The sequence below is a fragment of the Halichoerus grypus genome, chromosome 11 (genome assembly GCF_964656455.1).
Source record: "Halichoerus grypus chromosome 11, mHalGry1.hap1.1, whole genome shotgun sequence".
Classification (NCBI taxonomy): Eukaryota; Metazoa; Chordata; class Mammalia; order Carnivora; family Phocidae; genus Halichoerus; species Halichoerus grypus.
In genome coordinates this window covers 97,277,883-97,300,831 of record NC_135722.1, presented here as the reverse complement: position 1 = coordinate 97,300,831, position 22,949 = coordinate 97,277,883, and the positions used below count along the sequence as shown (strand labels likewise).

General features: G+C 45.7%; 1 protein-coding gene across 4 annotated transcripts in view; it reads left to right on the top strand.

Annotated features, from left to right (window-relative positions):
• Positions 1 to 1,975: 1,975 nt before the first annotated feature.
• The window catches only part of KMT2A (lysine methyltransferase 2A), a 77,487-nt gene continuing 56,513 nt past the window's right edge, over positions 1,976 to 22,949 (top strand). For 2 of the 4 annotated variants that reach the window (XM_078058910.1, XM_078058909.1), the window contains exons 1-2: positions 1,976 to 2,417; positions 4,519 to 4,617. In XM_078058910.1, the coding sequence (XP_077915036.1) occupies positions 1,986 to 2,417; positions 4,519 to 4,617 (531 nt within the window). In that variant the 5' untranslated portion in view covers positions 1,976 to 1,985. The remainder of the gene's footprint in view (positions 2,418 to 4,518; positions 4,618 to 22,949) is intronic. The other 2 variants (XM_078058913.1, XM_078058911.1) reach the window with 1 other exon arrangement.

The following is a 22,949-nucleotide window of genomic DNA, read 5'->3' as shown; positions in this document are numbered from 1 at the left end:
GCAAAACCCCCAGCGCCTACCGCCAAATACATTGCAATGGAGAAACCGTCCACAATGGGGTGTCTATATCCTTACCAGAGTCTTGGGGCTGCCGCTTAAGAGACTCTCCCGCTACTCCCACCCCTTTTGCACCCAGTAAACCACGCGATGTAACAACGGAATCTGGTTCTGTGTGTGCGCTGTGAGTGTGCGCTTTGCAAACCATCTGGGCTCCATCCTGCGCGGTTGGAACGACGATCGATCCCGGACGAGTTGGGGGAGTTGGAGCTTGCCTGTGTCTCCTCCCTTTCTCTGCTCGCCTCTCGCCCCCACCCCACCGTTCCCTCTGCACTAACGTTTCGCCGGCGGAGGGACGTAGGTTTTCAGCACCAGGAGGCCGTGGACCTTCTCTGGAGGCGTGCAGTGCACCCTCCAGAGGGCCAGAGCTGATTGCAACCTGCTCACCACGACCCTCCCCCTCCTTCCCAAATTCGCCGCCCCAGGCTGTAATATTACAAGCAGTGTGCTCTGTACCCGTGCGGGAGTCCAGGAAGGCTGCGTGACCTTCCAGCGAACTCCACCTCGGCTGGGGGGATGGAGGCTGCCCCGGGGCCTGCAGGCTGTGCATCGATCCCCCAGCCTCAGTCAACACAAGTTCTCCCGGTACAAACCCCTCCCTCCCCTCTCCGCTTTTCCAGCCTTGTAGGCTTCTAACGCCTAGCTTGAGGCGCCCTCCCCTTTCCCGCAATAAAGTAAACCGGGTGGATATTCATCCCCCGCCCTCACCCTCCTCCTTCCTTCCCCCCTCCCCCCTCAGCCTACGAACCCCGCGCACAGAGCTCGCCGCCGGCGGGCCCCTTCCACCCAGTGTATCATAATGCCCAACGCTCTTCTCCTCCCCCTCTCTTAATCAGAAACGTGCTCGCGAGCCCCCCTCCCTCTGCATGCATACATTAGGGTCTGCTTTGCATGCAGCGGCAGGCAGAGAACTGAGGAAGAAGGGGCGGGGGCGCTTTTGCCCGCCTCTTCCCTCCAGGCCCCGTTAGCCATCCAGCTTCAGCTTCGTTGTAACACCGCCTCGTTAGCGGAGCACGCCGTGGCCCCAATGCCCGGGCTGGAGAAACACGACCCAACTCTCTGCAAAAGGGCACGAGAGCCAGAGGTTCCTCGGCCCCGAGTGCACAGTAGGGCGAGGAGGTGGCGGGAGACCTGCCACTCGGTGTGTGCATTTTGGAGAGAGCTCCAGCATGAAAATGGGAGGGGCTCTCTCTCTCTCTCTCTCTCTCTTTTTTTTTTTTTTAATTTTTAAAGCGCGTTCATTGAGGGCCTTTCTATTTTGCATATAGTAAACTGGGCAACGCTTCCGTTTTGCATATGGCACAATAAGGGCCCTTTTATTCTAGAAGCGTTAAATGAGGGCTAACCCATCTTGTATCCGTGCCTCGAGGCAGAGAAGGCTCACTCGTCCCCGACCCGGCAGCCGCGCTATACTGGAAGCCGCTCTCCCGGGCAGTTCGATTCCCAGCGCATCCCGGGAACGTGTGTAATCGGCCTCTCGGCTCTCGAGGCTGCAGGCGGCCGGGCTCCCTCCGCCTCCATCCTCCCCGTAGTCCTCGCCCCCCTCCCCCTCTCCCCGGAACCCGCGCTCCGCGTCGGGCTCCTGGGCTTCCTTCCCCCCCTCCTTTTCCCCAGCAATGCCGCTCCCGGAGGGCGGGGCATGCACTTATCCAGGTTGCGGGGCAGGCGGGCGGGCGGGCGGCGGCGGCCCGGGCCTCGGCCTGGCGCAGCGGCGGCCCGGCGTCGGCAGCGTAGGCCCGAGCCCGCTATACAGATTGCCGGGCGGGCGGACGCGGCCCGGCGCTCTGCATAGCGGCCGGCCGGGTGCTGGCCGCCGGGCGGCGCCGAGCGGCTCAGGCAGGTTCCGGGGCCCGGGGCCCCCCCCTCCGCCTCCCCGCCCCCCTGTGTTGTCGCCTCTCCCTCTCGCTGCTTCACTTCACGGGGCGAACATGGCGCACAGCTGTCGGTGGCGCTTCCCCGCCCGACCCGGGACCACCGGGGGCGGCGGCGGCGGGGGGCGCCGGGGCCTGGGGGGCGCCCCGCGGCAACGCGTCCCGGCCCTGCTGCTTCCCCCCGGGCCCCCGGTCGGCGGCGGCGGCCCCGGGGCGCCCCCCTCCCCCCCGGCTGTGGCGGCCGCGGCGGCGGCGGCGGGAAGCAGCGGGGCTGGGGTTCCAGGGGGAGCGGCCGCCGCCTCAGCAGCCTCTTCGTCGTCCGCCTCGTCTTCGTCTTCGTCATCGTCCTCAGCCTCCTCTGGGCCGGCCCTGCTCCGGGTGGGCCCGGGCTTCGACGCGGCGCTGCAGGTCTCGGCCGCCATCGGCACCAACCTGCGCCGGTTCCGGGCTGTGTTTGGGGAGAGCGGCGGGGGAGGCGGCAGCGGAGAGGTAAGGGGGCGAGGAACCCCCAGGTCCGGGGTCTCGACCCTCTGCGGAGCCCCCCTCCCCTCCCCCATCCGGGATTGTGGAGCATCCCAATTCCGGGACCCTCCTGGGGTCCCTGACCCGGGCCGAACGGCCCTCCCATCTCGGGATCCCCGTACATGGGTGCAGACCCCCAGGCGCCCCCACCCCGGGGTTTGGACCCATCTGGCTGAGGGCGTTTGCGCCCCCCCTTCATTCCCCTGACCCTTCCCCAAATCCCTTGGCACAGACCCCTCGCCGGGGTTTCCCATCCCGGGACTGAACCCCTCCTCCCTTTCACAGATTACCTCATCCGAGCAAGATTCCTCCCTCCCTCCCTCCTAGAGACCTGATCCCGCCACATCCCCGCCTCCCTCTCTGGGCAGATGTTTTACTCTTGGGGCAGTTTTCCTCTTGGGCATCTCTCGGGTGATGGCCTCGTCCAGGGCCACGTTCTTCTCCTGCCCCTTGGGGACCGATGTCCCTTCCAGCACCTTGCTTCCGAAAACCTGGTGAACCCTCGCCCCATCCCCGGGCCAGGTCCCTGCACTACCAGCCACTCCCCCTTCCTTCACCTCCACCCTCCATCCTCCACCCCCCACCCCACGCAGGTAGAGCCTCCCTCCTCCTCCTTCCCTACCCCGCCAGGAAAAATCTACTTTCCTCTCCACCTTGCCTCCCTTCCCCTCCTTTCCCTCTGAAGATAACGGTGATCTCCTCGTCCAGCCGTCTGTTTCCCCCATTTTACAGAGCTACAGTTTCTAGCCTGCTGGTAGCCGGGAATTACTCTACCTTCACTCCACCCTTTCCCTCCTTTAGAATGAAGGATTAGTGGCATCTTTGGGAGGAAAATAGTCCACTGTCCCCTAGGCTCAGAGAGGAGCATCTTTCCACCATTCCCCCTGGAGAGGAGGCAGGCTTTCCCTCCAGCTCTGGGGAAGGGGGCCCCTGCGAGGGGAGGTGTTTGTGGGGGGACTTGGGCAGCATCCTCCCAGGGGAAGCAGCTGCTCTCCTACCCCACCCACTGCGCCTGAGAGCACGCAGTCTCCAACCCTAGCTCCCTCCCGCCCTTCTCCTCTTCTCCGTCATTTCACTATTGATCCACCTTTTCCTAGGCCAATCCTGGGGCTTGGAAGGGGTGGGGGAAGCAGGGTTGGGGTGAGGAGACTAGATAAGGGACAGTTTTACTTTATTATGCTGGTGGTGGTGGTTGCTTTTGGTTGGGAGAAGGGAGGGGGGCTATGAAGCAAAGTTATTCCTTAGAAGGAGGAGTTAGGGTTATCTCTCTGATTCTTACAGGGAGACCTGAGGTGGATGAAGGGGTCAAGAGCTTTGCTCCTTCCCCATTAGTACCGGGGCGGGAATGGGGATGCCTTGATGAGCGTCATTCAGCCCCCTCCAGCAAAAAGGAAAGTTGCCCTGGGAAGGGAAGTTGAGTTCAGGTTCAGCCAGTGGCGTTGCGCATTTGTTTTCCATTGGATGCAGAAGGGGGAGTTTGAATTGTAGGGGAGGGGGGAGAATGAGATGGGGGATGCTAGGAGGAGGAAGAGCAGCTGCTAGGGGCTGAAGCGAAGGGGGGGGGTAAGGGGGTTGCTGCTCTGGAGTGCTCTTGATTGAAACAGAAAGGGAAAGATAACAACCAGCCGTTTCCTGCGTGCTCTGCCGTTGGTCCCGGGCAAACCCCTTGTCCCCTATTGTGCCCTGCACCCCTCTAGATATACGGAAAGATCCTGGGAAGCAGGGGAGGGAGGAGGTCCCAGAGACCCTGGCCCCTCCTTTCAAGGAGCTGGCATTTTTTAGTTGTTAGTCTTCCTGCCTCCTTTTTAAAATCGTTTCTAAGGCAGCCTGATCAGGAGACTGACAACAACCCGCCTTCTGACAGAGCAGGGAGGACATGATGGGGGCGTGTTCCTTGCTATGTAGCTAGCTAGCTGCAGCGTCCCTCTTCCCAGCCTCTCTCTGCTCTCTCCACCTCCTTTTCCCAGCCTTCAGAAGGCAGCTGCAGTCAGCAGGGTTGATTGAGACTATTTATTGGTTGCTGTAGATTATTATTTTTTTTTGAAAGGCCAATTCTGTATTTTTTAAGCTAACAACACAGATCCCATGTAGTTGGAGAACCAAAGGCCTCATACATGACAAAAAGACTGAACCGTTCAGGTTACTTGCATGGAGTTGGTGCTTAAATGTGAGTTGATTTTGCTTTTTTAAAAGATACAGCAGCAAAAAAAAAAAAAAAAAAAAAAGACTTACTGACATTTCATTTACCTGCTTATTTTCGAAATTGAGACTTGCCTGGTTATATGTAGCATTTTAGCCCCATGTATATTTGAGTATAATAAGAAAGTCTGTATTAGGAGGAGTTAGTCTATTTTAAGGGGATCCTGAGAAGTATTTTCTTCTTGTTTAGCATGCTTATGTATTTTGTATCGAGGGACGAAGTGTTCACATTCCAAATGTTATCACATATTCAAAAGCAAAGTTTTATGCTGACAGCTTGCAATCGTAGCTTTTCAAGAGACTGGTTAGAAAGAGAGCCACCTGGATTCAGGGACCTAATGTCTGGGCACCAGAATATTTTATCTGTTGGTCTTTGACAAATCACCTTTAAAGTTTTAATCAGGTGCTAACACTTCCTTATCCACCAGCATTATATTGCTGAGCAGTGGTATACGTAGTGCCAAGCCTGTTAAGGAACTGCAGTTACTTCACATAAGATTAGATTAATGCGTTGTTGTTTTCTTTAAAACTTTTGCCTGAACATACTTTACTCTGAGAAGAGTGGTTGACTCCTTACGTTCAACTTCAGTATTTTTTCTGAATTGGGCTTGAATGAGCTGTTGTTCCACTGGTAAGCTTTTTATGTGGTAGTTGGAGGCAGTCTAGTATGGGTTGCGGGTATGGGTTGATTATTGGTAACCCATAGTATGGCTTAGGACTAAATCACTTAGTAGTGATTAGATCCTTTGACCTGGTAGTTTTCAGTGTAGAAACCAAGCATTTTGTTACAGAGTCTCACAAATCAATGATAAGGTTCCAAAAGGGAAGTTCAGGGTTCCCCTGGGCTGACATACTTACGGAATTCTAAAGATTGTTTCTCAGAATTCACTCACAGATCTGTATCAAGGCTTGTCTGGATTCATGAAGAAATGGTTTTGAGACCTAAAATGAGTCTAGCCTCTTTAAATTCTGGTTTGCTTTAAGTGAATAATGACTGCAACTTGTCTACGATGAAATGTAAGTTAATACTTAGAGAACTAGTAAGTTCAGGTGGTTGAAAGGTGATAGAACTTCCAGATCACTTCCCTGTTTAAAATCCTTTAGCCATGGGAGACTTGTCCTTCACTGCCACGGGTCCCCAACTTCCCTTGGACTGAATATGGCTGGGTAACAGCTACATGTAAGAGTTCTTTATGACCAACTTCTGCCAGAATGGGATTATTTTTAAAAAATATGTAGGTGTTGCTGCTCTCCTCTATTTGGGCTTTTTGTCTGACAGTCAGGAAGTAGAATTTAAGTTTGATTTTACTGAGTGCAGTAGGAAATCACAGAGGTCTGCTTCTTCATCTGCCCTTTCCCCTCCATATTGTCCCACTTTTCTGAGGATTGTCTCAGGTACTGTTAATGCCACCATACTTTGCCATCTAAATAAACATGGTACAGCATCCTCTCTGTTGACTAGAATTTGAGCTGTTTTTAATATAAACCCCGCAAGTGGTTTATATTTCAGCAACTAGTCTGTTTATTAATTCCATAATCCACTTACCTTCCTTACCACCTCATAAAATGTTAAAAGCAAAATTTCCACCCGGATCATAAAGTGGCACATTTTAAGTAGTTATAAATTGAAACTGAATGACAACATTGGTCTCTATTTGTTTTCATTTGAAATGGCAGTTTAGTTGAGGTGGACTAAGGCACGCTCTTGGTTGGGCCTAGAAAAGATGATGTTCCTGTAGGCAGAAGGTAGTTGGAGAGTATCTGTGATTCTGTTTTTTGTTTTGTTTTGGATGTTCACTGGGCATATGTACCAAGAGGGGGAGTTGTTCTTTCATGGCCTTAGCAGCTAATCCTGAGCTTGACAGAGGGAAAATGAAGCAGAGAACACAAGGGGAGTAGAAGAAGCCTCAGAGTGGAAGTCGGTGGACAAGGGTTCTCCATGCACTCATCTCTCTCACTGACCAGTTACGGGACCTTGGGCAATTCACTTTTAACCTTGAATATCTGATCTGTAAAATGAAAAGGTCGGGCTAAATATTAGCTCATGAATCTTTTCTGCTCCAGGATTCTGATTCTTTTCTATTATATAATTTTTTTGGTCAGGTCAGAACTTCTTATTCTGCGTTTATTTAAAGAGTCAGAGTCAGTGAGCCTATTTGGTAATTTTTAGTATTAGTTTGTACATTTGCCCACTTAATCGGTGTAATTGTTGGGAAGAAAAATGTCAACTTAGTGGGAAAGTTTTCATTGTATGGACAAAATATAAGGACTGAAGTGTATGGAAAAAGTTCTTTGCTGGAGTTGACCAATTTCATTTATAAGAAAAGTGAAGATCAGATTTTAAATACAAATCATTATCTTGTGTTGAGAGGCCCTCTTGTTTGACTCCGTTTGTTTCATGTTTTCCATGTCGTAGATTCCTGACTGCAAAAGGGAAGTTATTTTCCGTCTAGGTGGTGTATTCCTTTAGGTGTGTGAGCTTTTACATGAAAAGAAAAATACTGTGCATTAATGAATTTCTATTTTTTTAAAAAGATTTTATTTATTTGAGAGAGTGAGAGAGAGAGAGAGCACAAGAGGGGGGAGCGGGAGAGAGAGAAGCAGGCTCCCTGCTGAGCAGGGAGCCCGATGCGGGACTCGATCCGGGGACTCCAGGATCATGACCTGAGCCGAAGGCAGTCGCTTAACCAACTGAACCACCCAGGCGCCCTGCATTAATGAATTTCTAAATCCAAAGTGACAGTGCCTATGTTGCAGGGAGCAGCTGGTAATAGGCTCTGAAATGTGGGACTTTGGTTTATACGGAGCATCAGAAAGGTAGTCTTTAGAACTTTTCTTCATTCTCACTGAGAACCATATAACATGTCCCCATCTCTTCCTTCCATTTGATTGTCTTTAGGCACAGTGCTCCCGTAGGAAACCATCGTTCACAAAATAGTGATTTGCCTTCTGATTCGAAGTTGAGAAGAGAAAATACTCCCATCTTGACTCCATTTCCATATCTTTGCTCACCTTAAAGCTGCCCTTCTGTAGAGCCTCTGAGCGGATACCCATTGGCTCCCTCGCCCTGTAGCTAGAGGGGGTGGCGAGGGTACTTTGCTTTTTTCTGAGGCCTAACACTCTGCAGTGCCTCTCCCTCTTCTGGAGACTCACTGTTTTAATTGTAGGTCTCCTAATTAAGATCTCTTTGTGCCTGCCCACATTCCACTAGTGTTGGCACAGGACTTCAGTTTCCTTCTAGCACTTAACTTGAAGGCCTTCGGTAGGGCCTTTTCTGAATATCTTGTCTTTCCATTCTTCCTCTGCCAAGGTGGAGAGCCCAGTGGCGTAGACCTTTGAGAAAGGGGGAAGCTATGTGACTGTCACTACTTTGGGAGGAATTTACTCCAGGATTGCTGGGATGGGAACCTCTGTTGTCTGCATATGTTATTTTCAGGGATTAAGGAAGGTTGAATTATTAATGAGTCTGACATAACCTACCTGTGCTTTTTAATCAGATTTTTAACCCCGTGGGCACTAGTAGGAAAGAGCTCGCCGTTAAAAAGTACTTGTTTGGGTCTTACCTAGATTGGTTTGAAGTTTGATAAATACAGTTTTATCATGGATTAAATCACAGACTCATGATTTTTGTGAACTGGTAGGTTGTGAAGATAATCAAATGAAATTATTGATAGCTCCTGAATTGTATCAGATTTTAAAACATAGACCGAATGAACATTAACTTTGAGATTTGAATGAACTTTTTTCATTAGAAAAGACTTCGGGAGGTTCTAGAAATTATTGAGTTAATTAGGAATACTCTTGTAGGTTCCAGTTTTTCTTGCGAAGTTTGGGAATTGGCTAGGCTTCTAGAGTAGTTTCAGAAGAAGGGAGAATAATTCCACTTTAGTTTCCAGTATACGAATGCTCAAAATGCAGCCTATCCTTTAATGGATCTAAATGCGGCGTGCTAGAGGAAATGCAGTCTTTATTGGGAAAAAGGAATCTTAAATCCTTCACCTGGGCCCAGATGGGTTCATTGATCACATCAGTATGAGGCAGGCAGACAAAGGGTTACTTTTTTGTTGTTACTGTCGTTTCATTGGTTGTGAAGAAGGCCTGAAAGAAGGAAGTACAGGATCTTTATGGCATGCATTAAATAAAGCTGGAGGCTTGCGCTCTTATACCTGAGTGGGTGGTTTTATGGCCTAATTCTCTAATTGCTGGCATTTATGACAGTGTGGATGCTACTGGCCCTGTGGCCGAGGTGGATTATGTTGGGAATAGGGAGAGAAAAGGGGTCCTTTTGTTGGCCTTTTCATTTTCCCCCTCAATAAGATCTCCGAGAAGGCCCTGAGGAAATGCACAGACTCTTGAACTGAGGGAATGACATCCCATAAAATGGTTCTTTATGTTTTTAAAAAGGATGAGCTGCTTTTCTTGACCTATCCAAAGAAATCCATACCACCACTGTTAAATATTTCAGTGAGCTTTGTACCTTGTCAGGTTACACATCAGGGGAAGCTGACCCATGAGGCTGTAGCCACTGCCAGACGGCTGCTTTTTAAAGACCAAGGCATTTGAAAGATGGATTTTGTCGTGTGATTTGTAGTTGTTTGGGATGATATAAGTCCCCTTGTAGGATTAGTACAAAACTTCTTAGGGGCCAAACTTGGCTTCACTTTTTAGATGTTGGACATCTTTAATGAGCTTTAGTTTTAAAGAAAGAGAGAGAGAAATGTAAGAGTTAGTTGACAGTTTTCTGCACTGGCGATGAAAATTCCCCTTCCTTTGAAATGAGTAGTTGTTTTTCTATTTGACAAATAGACTGAAGGGATTTCCCCAGAAAACTTACCTTTAATTATCACGACAGCAATGCTTTGTGTCCCACCCATGGGGCAGATCTCTTCCACTGGCATTTATCTCTAGAGTTGGAGTTTCTTTCATATATTTTATCTCTTGCATTTTTGTTGTTATGTTTGGTTGGAATGCTTGGGTGTAGGTATTTTCATGTGTTTCAGCAGCCAGAGCCATGAACCTTTCTGAACATTGGAACGGTTTTAGCCAGATCCAACCCTATGATCGGTGCTTTGCTGAGGCATCATTGTTTCATTCTCCTTTTACAGCATCAAAGTAACTGTGGCTTTCTGTCTTGAGTTAGGAGAGTAATATTACTTGTGAAGAGTGTTGTTGGAGAACATTTTTTTTTCAGGAAGCTCTCCTTTGTACTATCTCGGTTTGGAAAACTGAGGAGAAGTTAATCACAAATATCTCTACGATACGTATCTACACCCAGAGGAATAAATATTTACACATGTCTGTATTCCAGTTCTGTCCATCCATGAGTATTGACTAATTTTTAGATCAAATGCAAACATACAACATTGTTCCAAGATTATTGCCTTTAATTATAAGCAGTAAAACCATGTGGATAACATCTCTTTAAGCTCAGCTAATGAGGAAATCCTTTTGTAATCTCTCGGGCTAGGATTTTTTATTTGTGCATATATAAATACCTTTATAAAGGAGGGGGAGAATCTCACTATCTAATCTGTAATAGTGTGAGATAGTACAACACAGTAATTAAGAGCTGTTAAGACCACAGGCACTGGATTTAGACTGCCTGGGTTCAAATCGTTGCTCACCCGTTTATTAGCTGGATGACCTTGGAAAAGTTTCTTAACCTCTCCGTGGTTCAGTTTCTTCATTTGTAAATTAGCAGTAATCAAGCTTTGTAAAATGATTGTGAGGCTTAATTGAAATTATGCATGCAAAGTACTTAGCAATTTGCCTGGTACATAAGAATCCCTAATTATTATTAGGACTCAAAAGTTTGAAAGGCCATGAGGGCTATAATATTTTCTTCCCATCAAGATAACTGGGTTTTATTACTCTGATGTATACATGTATATGTGTACACGTACATACCTATGTGAGAGCTATAATCTTGACTTTAGAATGTTCTTGATTTGAGTCTATGACCATACCACCCTGAACGCGCCCGATCTCGTCTGATCTCGGAAGCTAAGCAGGGTCGGGCCTGGTTAGTACTTGGAAGGGAGAATGTTCTTGATTTGGGTCTGGTTGTCAAGTTCATTTGTAAGCTAGGCATAACCAAACTGAAGGCCAGCTCTGCATCTCGGCAACGGGGGGTACCATTGGTGTCCGATGAGAACATAATTAGAGATAAGGCAGAAAAGGGAGGAGAGAGAACAAGACAGTAAATAGGCAGGTAGGACACCGAGGAATTCAGTGCCTCCAGGAGCTGCATAGTTATCAGGCCAAGGCAGCTATGTTGGGGTTGCTACTCTTGGTCTCGATAACTAGTGTCCCTTACCTTTTTGTGTATGAGTGTAAGTACTCAGGGATCCTTTGCAATGATTCTGAGGCTCTTCGTGGTCCTCGGCCCCCAGGTTCGGCTCCATTCGTCTGTACTTGGTAACTAGTTGACATTTGCTCTCAAATGTCAGCGCAGGGAGAATTAAGTGTTGGTCTACAGAGATCAACACAATTAATAATTTAATTATAGAAGAAATGCTGAGTTGTAGGTTACAGTTCCTGAGGGTTGGAACTTAGCTTGAGAAATAAAAAAAGAACCACAAGTAGAATAGTCAAAAACAGATTAAAGTTTAAGAATAACCAGTAGAGGGTAGTACGCTTAAGGAGGAAACATACAGTTCTGCTTTATCTCTCTTAAAAAAAAGGTTTGCTGAAATACCGAATATACCTCATCATTTACAGATGAAGAAACTGAGGCACAGGCAAGCTAGATAGTTTGCCTGAAGTCATGGCGACTAAGCGGCAGAGCTAGAATTCAAATCTAAACCCGTATCCATTGGAAAACTCATTCATACTCTCTGTCGCTATCTTTACCTCTTTTCTCTGCGCGCCCTCCAGTCAGTTTGTGAGGCTTGTCACTGATGCTATTGCAGTGTTTAATCTGGCCCTGCTGTGCTGTTTTTACCATCCTACTTGAAATTTCCATTACCTTTGCATGGATTATTACCATAATCTCCTAACCGGTCTCCCTGCCTTCCTTTTCACTATATACAGTGTTGCCAGTGGTTTTCTTAAATATAGATCTGATTATGTCACTTTATTCCTAAAACCCTTTGCCTCCTCACTGAACATAAAATAAGATTTAAAATTCTCAGCCCTCCATAATCTAGCTGGCCTACATTTCTACATTTTGAGCATTCTCTCCCGAACACACATTCTCACTTCTGTGCTTCAGCCGTGCTAGACTAGCGGTCTAGTAGATGTTCTCCACGGGCTGTGTGTATCTGGCTCATTCATCTTTCGTGGCTCAGCTTGACCCCCAGATCCCACCTCTTAGAAGCTTTGACAGATACCACCGCTAGTGGAAACTCAACTTCTCCTTTCCCGTTTTCTTACTGTACTTAAAACCTACCTTTAACGAGTTTACTCCAGGTTACCTTATAGTGTAAATACTTTTTTGGTTTATTTTTAGAGAAAGAGCATGCATGCGAGCAGGAAGGGGCAGAGGGAGAGAGAGAATCCCAAGCAGGCTTCATGCCTGGCATGGAGCCCGACATGAGGCTCCATCTCACGACCCTGAGATCATGACCTGAGCCAAAATCAAGAGTCGGATGCTTAACCGACTGAGCCAACCAGGCGCCCCTGGTGTAAATATCTTTGATTATGTCTGTCTTCCCCCATTAGATTGTGATTTCCGTAAGACTTGGACCATTTCTAAGTCACCGTTTGTGTTTTATATTGCTTATAGTGGTGACTTTCCATATAGAAGGTGATGAGTAAATATCTGTTGAATTGAAAATTTGATACACATACAACTTTTAGGAATATCTTGCAAGGACAGCGTTACCGAAGCTGTTATGTTGTACAAGACTTATTAGCAGGCTAATTGTGAGTGATTTTTTAAAAATAGTGAACTGGGGCTCCTGGGTGGCTCAGTGGGTTAAGCATCCATCCGACTCTTGATTTCGGCTCAGGTCATAATCTCAGGGTCGTGAGATCGAGTGCTCCGTCAGCTCCCCACCTGGGCATGGAGCCTGCTTGCGATTTTCTCTCTCCCTCTCCCTCTGTCCCACATCCCCCATCGCTGAAAAAAAAAAAATGTAAACCAATTCAGGTGTGGCAGAGGAACATCTAAGAGCCATCAGAGGACATTTCTGTAATAGTACTAAGTGGGGTTTTACAAGTGATGTTGAGGTGTCCTGACAGGATGCCATCGTCTTTTATGTAGATAATGCCAGCGCTGACCATCCCCTTACTTGAGTGTTGTTTCCGTTTCTAGGTTCCTCAACTTAAAGGGGATGAGGAGACGTTGGAGGCGGTTCTGAGGAGACTCAAAAGATGATTATATGATTGGAAGTCAGTCCTGTGAGGAAAGGTTGGGAGAATGAAAGGTTAAGAGGCAATTTAATAACTCTTCCAAAGACATAAAAGGGTCCATTTTTAGGAATGGTAACCAGCTGTTTCCCAGCCCCACGGGTCCAAGAGTAAGAGAAAATAGGTCTACACTAAAGCAAAGAAAGGGTAGTTACGTAAAGAACTCGTTACTAATGATGTTTGTCATAGTGATGGTTGAAAAGGTTACCAGAATAACGTTATCATCTTCTCTGGAGGTGAATTTTTAAAAGTGCTGTCCTGCCTATATATGTATAAAATGACCTCTCGAGCTACCCTCTCATTCTGGGAATCAAAAAGTGTATTTTCATTCAGATCCTAGAGGGTGTGGATCATGTTTTGTACTTCTTAATATTCCCCCAGGGATCCTGGGGCCCTCCTGGCTCCTTAAGTATTTGACTTGAATTGTCAATTTGTGGCAATAATTAACTTTCAGTAGTAAGCTCCAGAGAAATGTCTTTATGAAACGATATTATAGTAGTTTTATAGGAGAATAAAAATGTAGTAAATGGAGCTAAGAGAGAAATCTTAACATCAAGAAAAACCGGGGAAAACAGTAGGTGTGGTCTTACTGGGGAAACAAATAAGTGTTTGTAGCTTTTATGTCCATTTTCAGTTGTAGTTTAAAGAGATGTGCTGCAGAATATCCCTTGGTAGGGTTATCACTGCTTGTGGACATATTATAACAAGTGCTTTGTAAATCCTTTCCAATCTAATACAAGCTTGCTTCATGTGAATGAGGATTACAAAGGCCCCTGACCCTTGGCTTTTGAGGCTGTGTGGAGGGCTTGCATCACTCAGAATGAAACCTTTTTAGATATGTTGGGTTGCAGAAAGCATTTCCTGTATAGTCAGAATGAAAACTGTGAATTGGGATTATTCATATAGATTACCAAGAGTCTGGGCAGAGCTGATATTAACGCCAGCTCTTTTTCCTACCACCTTGTAGTTCCAAAACCTTGATTGAGTTATTGACACTTTAGGACTTCTGAATTTAGTACTGGAATTATATATAAATGCCTTCCTTTAGGTGAAGTGATATGAGATTTATTTAAGGTTATGTACATATAATGAATTTTCTAAGTTTCATCAAGATAAATGCTGTCCACTCTTAACCAGACAATCTCATTAAATGACTGGAGTTCAAAGGTAGCTGGATTCTTGCAGGAATTCTGCAAGTGGTGGCAAAGTCAAGGGTGGTTGTAAATTGTAAAATTGGGTGTCACTTAAGAAACTCTGGGAATTGGAAATATAAGAGATACATGCTTTTCCTGGAACTTTTTTTTTAAAAGATTTTATTTATTTATTTTAGAGAGAGCGAGCAGAAGCCGGTTTGGGGGGGGGGCAGGGAGGGGCAGAGGGAGGGGGGAGAGAGAATCCCTGCGGAGCCTGATGCAGGCTCAATCCCATGACCCTGAGATCATGACCTGACCGAAATCAAGAGTCGGACGCTTAACCAACTGAGCCACCCAGGCACCCCTTTTCCTGGAACTTTTAATTGCTAGTCATACAGGTTTAAATTTGGAAAGCAAGCGATTATGAAGGCAAAGAATAATTGTCATGTTTCTGTATTCTACTTGAGAGACTCTAGAGCTGGAGTAATAAAAAAATACCAGGGACTTTTTTTTTTTTTTAACAGGTTAATGCCACATAATGTGGGCTTCTCAGAATGTGATGGCAAACTTCCAAATACGATGTGGTAGTCAGGAGAGTCAATTGGTTTTTCAAGATATTAAGAACACAAAACTTCCCAACTCTTACATTGAACATTAATTCCTGAAAAATCTTAGGTGAAAATGATGTTGGCTGACTTGGTAGCTTTGTTGTTTTGCCAAGGAGAATGTTCACTTTTGTCATCTAACTTCACGTTGCTCCTTCAGAAAACTGACTTTACTGAAAGATAACCCTATTTACCTTCAGAAAGAAGGAAGTTGTGAAAACCTCGTGTTACTGGAGTTGCTCTTGGTCATTCAGCAGCGCATCTGTCCTCTCAGAAGGAAAGATGCACCCTACCTTTTGTACCAAGATATGACCAACAAGCTGGAAGAAGAAAGTTGAAATTTTATAGTAGAATCTTGTAATCGAATGAGCATATAACTCAAAATGAAGTTAACTACTTAAAGTTGGCACATGGGGGACCCAAACCTCTTGTAATAAAAAAAAACCATCTCTGAAAACAATGTTGGTGTTTGTTGGCTTAATTTTTCCAGCCTATTCAAATGGATCTGGCCATGTTGTGGTACTTTCCTGTTAAACAGAGAAGAATAAACCCTGTGAATGGTGATGATTAACTTAAGTTCTATAGTATATCAGGCTTATTTCTTCTGCTTCAGACTTGGAACCTAGGAGTCTGGAAATATACCTTTCTTGATTTGGTTTGGTTTGGTTTTTTAATATCCTGTGAAATAATTTGGGGCATTGCCAAGAATCTGTATAGCTTACTATCTGATGTAGTATATTCATTTGCTGTGTTTTCTTTTCTTTTTCTTTTCTCCTTTTCTTTTCTTTTCTTTTCTTTCACCAGTGAGCTACTTTATGAGATGGGTGGGGTCACCTGTCTCATTTGCTTGGCTGTTTTGAGCATCTTTGCTTTTTGCCCTTGTTGACATGGAATGAGGATGAAGAGTACTACTACTTTCTCTAATGACAAAGTGGGTAATATTTCTGTTTCTCAGGTGGCAGTTGCTAGGTAGAATTGAATTAAATATTTGAAAACTGAACTTCATTCTTGCGTGGGTGAAAATTTTACCAGCTGTTATTATTGAACAAGAGTGTAGTAGTGGCTTTGCACTCTTTAATCCTAGGTGACTTTCTTGCGTTAACATTTCTCAATATCAGGCAGAGATCATATTTAAAACAGTTATTTTTTTAAAGATTTTATTTGAGACAGAGAGCGTGAGAGAGAGCGCACGAGCAGTGGGGAGGGGCAGAGGGAGAAGCAGACGCCCCAATGAGCAGGGAGCCCAATACGGGGCTTGATCCCAGGACCCTGGGACCACGACCCTGAGCCAAAGGCAGATGCTTAACCGACTGAGCCACCCAGGTGCCCCTAAAACAGTTTAAATCTCTTCCTAGCTGTTACATATTCAAATAACCACTGTTCTCTTTAATGCACCGATAACAAGAGAAAATTTGGCCTTGGCCATACCCCTGACAATCTGTTGACAAGAGACTGTGATGTTAGTTCAGTAACTGCATACATTTCTTGATAGTTGCTTTCAGAAACCGTCTTGGCTTAGGAAGTTTGTCTCTTAATGTCTGTGTATTTGACTATGCTTGAGTATATTATACTTCTCCTTTCTCTCCTTCTAATTATTGTTGTATTCCACTTTTTGGAAATGAATTAGAGACGTCACTATATTTTCTTCCATTACAAATGATAAAAAAGTACTTGCAATGAGGCTCACCTTCCCCCTAAGTGACATTCATAAATGTATCACTGTACATGTAAGAAATGGAAAGAGATTGGAAAATCTAATTCATTTTTCAAAAGATTTTATTTATTTTACAGAAAGGGAGAGAGAGCACACATGCGAGCAAGTGGAGGAGCAGAGAGGGAGGGAGAGGGAAAGAGAATCTGAAGTAGACTCCTCACTGAGCTCAATCTCATGACCTGAGCCAAAATCAAGAGTCGGATGCTTAACCGACTGTGCACCCAAGTGCCCCTCTAATTCATTTTTCAAAAAACATCTTTTATGTACCAGACATGATCAAGTACTGGGGCACTAGCAATGAACAAGTCCCTTCTCTCATGGAACTTACTATCTAACTTCTTTTTCCTGAGCTCTGCTTAAAATATAGCGTGAATATAAGTACTAAAATTATAGTACTTTGCAAGATACTTTGGAAATTGGTCATTTGAAGGTTGAAGTTCTTACAACTAATATTAACAGAATTGTCCTTGGGAGCAATTCAAGTGTGTTCTTCATTTACTGATTTACTGATTCTTTTTTTTTTTTTAAGATTTTATTTATTTATTTGACAGAGAGAGACACAGTGAGAGAGGGAACACAAGCAGGGGGAGTGGGAGAGGGAGAAGCAGGCTTCCCCGCGGAGCAGGGAGCCCGATGCGGGGCTCGATCCCAGGACACTGGGATCGTGACCTGAGCCGAAGGCAGACGCTTAACGACTGAGCCACCCAGGCGCCCCGATATTTTAAATATTCTTAAGGTATTTAATAGTTTTTCCCTTCATGTTAAAAGGGAACTTAAGTACTACCACATCCTCTGCCACCTTCTACAATCAAAGAAAGTACCACTCTCTTCTTGTACTCTGGATTCCATCCCTCTCATCTCCTCAGGGTTGTTCCTGCAATTATCACCTCTCTCCTGCATCCACAGTTTTTGTCTCACATCTGGATTGGTCTCATTAACATATAAAACTGATTATCTTTTTTTTTTTAAGATTTTAATTAATTTTAAGTAAACTCCATGCCTGATGTGGAGCTCAAACTTAGGACCCCGAGATCCAGAGTCCCGTGCTCTACTGACTGAGCCAGCCAGGTGCACCCAAGTATCTTAATATAATCCTAATTTTATTTATTTATTTATTTATTTATTTAATTTTATTTTTTTAAAGATTTTATTTATTTATTTGAGAGAGAGAGAGAAACAGCATGAGAGGGGATAGGGTCAGAGGGAGAAGCAGGCTCCCTGCCGAGCCGGGACCACGATGTGGGACTCGATCCCAGGACTCCGGGATCATGACCTGAGCCAAAGGCAGTTGCTTAACCAACTGAGCCACCCAGGCGCCCATAATCCTTCTTTTAAAAAAAAAAAAGAAAGAAACCTTGACCTCATGTCCTCCTCCAGCGACTACCCAGTTCTCGGTTCCTTCTCACAGCAAAACTCCTTGAAAGTGCTGCGTGTCACTGCTGTCCACTTCCTCACCTCTCTCTCCTCCTCAGCCACTGTAGCTGGGCTTTCTCCCCCTGGTTCCACTGAAATAGCTCTTATCAGAGTCCTCAGGAGCGCAGTCTTGCCAGATTGAATAGATAATTCTTGGTCCTCATCCTGTTAAACCTCTGGGCAGCGTTGAATCGGCTGACCACTCCCTTCTTGAAACATTTCTTTTCTTGGATTCTGTAACACTAAGTTCCCCTGCTCTTTTCTTAAGTCATTGGTCATTAATTTTCAGTATTCTGTATGGCTTCCCTCCCCTGCTTCACTTTTCTGAATGTTGGGGTCGTCTAGGAGGCAGCCTTTGGCTACATCCTCTACCTAGGTGATCTCATCCAGGCCTCATCTACATGCCCAGGGACTACTAAGTTTTTGTCTCTAACTCTGACTACTTCTTGGAGTACCAGGGTTATATAACCAAATGCATATTTGGCATTTCCATTTGGGTAATAATAATAGGAGTAGTTAGCATTTATTGTTTATTATGGGCTAGGCAGTATTCTGAGTACCTTACATCGATCATTTTACCTAATCTTGACCACTCTCCGAGGTAGCCACTACTATTCCCAGGCAAGAAAACAAGTAGACATTGAAGCACTTGGATATCTAATGTGTCTTACACTTAACATAGCCAAAAAGTCTTGATTTCCTCTTTTCTCTGTGTTTGGGAATGACTCTGCCATTTACCCAATTGCTCAGGCCTAAAATTTAAGAGTTACCTTTGATTTCTCTGTTTTATTCATATCCCAAATAACCCATCAGCAAATTCTTTCTGCGCTACCTCCAGAATACCTTAAATCCAACTTCTCATTTCTACCACCCAAACCCCTGACTTACCCATTATAATCTTGTCACTGGACTATTCTGTCATCTCCTTACTTGTGTTCTTACCTCGCTAAAGCTTGTCCTTCACACAGCCACTATGTGCTCCAAGTGGAAACGAGTCAAATCTTATTATTCCCTCTCTTTAAATCTGTCAGTGGCACTCGCCTCACCCTCCATCCCCCCACTGCCAGAATAAATCCCCATTCCTTCCTGTGGCCGTCAAAACCGTACAGGCTCTGGCCTCTCTCAGGTCTGCTTCTCTGGCACCGTCTCTCCTCATTCTCTCATTCTGCTCCAGAGCCAGGCCGCCCTTTTTGTCTGGCGTACATGCCAGGCTTTTGGCTGTCTCTGGGGCTTTGCGCTTTCGGTCAAGCAAGAATACTGCTCCACCTGGATCTTTATATGTCTGTCTTTTTCTCATTTAGGGCTAAGCCAGGGTTCAGCAAGTTTTTTCTGCAAAGGGCCAAATGGTCTCTGTTGTAACACTCACCTGTGCTGTCGTGTAACGCATTGGCAGTGATAGCACGTAAATGGATGAGCATGGACGTGTCCCAGTAAAACTTTATGTACACTGAAATTTGAGTTCCATATAATTTTCATGTGTACAAAATATTCTTCTTCTTCTTTTTTTTTTCCAACCGTTTAAAAACGTTAAAAACCATTCTTCGCTCATGGACTGAACAAAAACAGGTGGCAGACCAGATTTAGCCAGTGACCCGTAGTTTGCCAGTCCTTGGTGACCCATCACTTTAGAGAAGCCTTTCCTGACCACGGAAAATAACCCCCACAGCTAACTCCCATCGGTCCTATTGCCTTGGTCTCTTTATTTATTTGTTGTATGTTTATTTTCTGTCTCCACTAAATTGTAGCCGCATGGGGCAGGAATTTTGTCAGTGTATCTTTAGAGTCTACAACAGTGCCTATCAGTTCTCAGTAAATGCTTGCTGAGTGAACGAATGCCAGCCCCATTCAAATCATGGCTGTAGACTGCTATCTGGTCTCCCTTTATTCAGTCTCTTTCGTACTCTTTTTTTTTTTTTTTTTTTTTTTTTAAAGATTTTATTTATTTATTTGACAGAGAGAGACACAGCGAGAGCAGGAACACAAGCAGGGGGAGTGGGAGAGGGAGAAGCAGGCTTCCTGCCGAGCAGGGAGCCCGATGTGGGACTCGATCCCAGGACCCTGGGATCATGACCTGAGCCGAAGGCAGACGCTTAACGACTGAGCCACCCAGGCGCCCGTCTTTCGTACTCTTAATTGTGTGTGTGTGTACACCTTTTCCAGAGTAAACTTCAGAGTTACGCCTTTTCTACATCTGAGAACCAGTGGTGGTAGCTCCTTGCTGTTCATTGTATCAGCTTTGACCATACCGTCCTAGAATTAACAAGGTTCTGATACTTCATTGGTCTCTTATCTTGAGCCTGCTGTGGCTACCCTTTTCCAACCAGATCAGTTTTTACTAATGCTTACATCTGATTTTCTCCCCATTATTGTGCCCTTCCATTTATTCTCTTTGTTTTTTAAGACTTATTTATTTGAGGGGCACCTGGGTGGCTCAGTCGTTAAGTGTCTCCCTTCGGCTCTGGTCATGGTCCCAGGATTCTGGGATCGAGCCCTGCGTCGGGCTCCCTGCTCAGCAGGAAGCCTGTTTCTCCCTCTCCCACTCCCCCTGCTTGTGTTCCCTCCTTTGCTCTCTCTCTCTCTGTCAAATAAATAAATAAAATCTTAAAAAAAAGAAATTGATTTGTTTGAGAGAGAATGTGTGTGTGAGTGGGGGAGGGGCATAGGGAGAGAATATTCTAGCAGACCCCATCCCCCACCCCCCCACCAAGCGCAGAGCCCCATGCAGGGGCCGACCCCACGACCCATGAGATCATGAGCCCAGCTGAAGCCAAGAGTCCGATGCCCAACGGACTGAGCTACCCAGGCACCCGATCCCATTTATTAATTAGCCATTGTCCATGATAAATGTCCTTCAGAACTCTGTTCTTAAAAACTTTTGTAGGTTATAAGCCTCTTTGAGAGAAGCTGGAGAAATCTGTTGTGTTTCTCACCTGACAGATGCCTATATAAACGAAGTTTTGCCTGTACTTTGAGAGAAATTTCTCAGCTTACTCCCGCCCATGAACTTCTTTGACTAAATCCTTGCTTAACCCTTTTCCTGAAAGAAGAGAATTTCCCTCCATTGTGCTTTGTATTCATTCCTTCCCAGGACTGATGCCTCCTCCCAGTGCTTTTTCCATTTATTGCCGCTTTGCTTTTGAGGATTTTCAGTCTCTTTCCTGCTGCTATGTTCCCCTTTGGCATATAAACATATTCTACTCAAGAAATAATCCTCCCAAGCTGGTCTTTCCCTGCCTTGTGCCCTATCTCTTGTTTCCCACATAACTGAGTTTTTTCAAAAGACGAGGCTATACTCATTTCCATTTTGTCACTTTTTTTTTTTTAAGATTTTATTTATTTGGGCGCCTGGGTAGCTCAGTCGTTAAGCGTCTGCCTTCAGCTCTGGTCATGGTCCCAGGGTCCTGGGATCGAGCCCCGCATCGGGCTCCAGCCCCGCATCGGGCTCCCTGCTCAGCGGGAAGCCTGTTTCTCCCTCTCCCACTCCCACTGCTTGTGTTCCCTCTCTCGCTGTGTCTCTCTCTGTCAAATAAATAAATAAAATCTTAAAAAAAAAAAGATTTTATTTATTTAATTATTGTAGAGACAGAGTGTGTGCATGCCTGTGTGAGTGGCGGGGGTGGTGGGAGGAGAGGGAAAGAATCTCAAACAGACTCCCCGCTGAGCACAGCCTGATGCGGGGCTTCATCTCACAACCCTGAGATCACGACCTGAGCCAAAACCTAGAGTCAGAGGCTCAACTGACAGCCACCCAGGCGCCCCCCATTTTGTCACTTTCTAATCACATCTCTACCCACTGCAGTTTCGCTCCTCCTGCCTCTAACACTGCATTAAAGTTGGCTGTGTTAAGGTTAGGGGTGACCCCCCCAATTTTGTTCTCCCACTGTACGAGTTTCGGCCCTTACCCAACTTGACCATCCCTTGCTATATATTCCTTCCCTTGACTATTGTGTGCCTACCACTCATGACCTTCCTCTTGGCCATTCCATCTTCATCTCTGTCCTTGGCTTTCACCTTTATGTTGTTAAGTGTAGGTATTCCATAGGCATCTGCCATTGACCCTCCTTTTCTCTCATTATTCTGTCCTTGGGTGATTGCTTGCATTTATATGTACAGTTTCATCATTCATATGTGTGTGTGTATATATATATTTTTTTCATGGAATCAGATGTGTTTTCTCCAGATCATTATCCTATCTTACAATTTGGATGGACATTTGAAATTCAGATATCTGAAGTGATCTCCCTTTCCACTTCTATAAACCTTTCTTCTTTCTGTAATCCCAATCTTGGTAAATATCGCCACAAACCTAATCAACCTAGGCCAAACACCTGCAAGTTTTTATTGATTCTTTCAATTGCCTTAACCCTTCATATCAAAACTTTGTCCATTTGCTTCCTGTCTGCGGAATCTGCCCTTTTCCCTCAATCCTCAGTGTTGCTGCTGTCATTTTACAACTTTTCCTGCCTGTGGTTGTAAAGGCAATCTCTGCTTACCCACTGCTGTCATAGTGATCTTTTGAAAATATAAATCTAGGGCGCCTGGGTGGGTCAGTCATTAAGCGTCTGCCTTCGGCTCAGGTCATGATCCCAGGGTCCTGGGATCGAGCCCCCCATCGGGCTCCCTGCTCAGCAGGAAGCCTGCTTCTCCCTCTCCCACTCCCCCTACTTGTGTTCCCTCTCTCGCTGTCTCTCTCTCTGTGTCAAATAAATAAATAAAATCTTTAAAAAAAAAACAAAAGAGAATATAAATCTAATCATGCCTCTCTGCCCGCCTGAACGCATTGTGGACGAGCTGTAGAGCCTTCGGGATGAGGCCCGCGCGTCCCTGAAGATCAACTTCAAACTCGTGAAGGCATTTAACACCTTTCATGACCTGCCTCTCTCTTTTTTATCTCCCTTCAGCATCTTACGCCCCTTTCCCACATCAGCTGGGGCCTCAGCCGTCCTACACTGTTGTTTCACGCCGTGTACTCTTGTCCGTCTGTGCCTTTGTTTGAACTGTTCTCTGCCTGACCCTGATTTCTCATCCTTCAAAAGTTAGATTAAGTTTTCATCCTTTCTGTAATGGCTTTCCTGACCCTTTC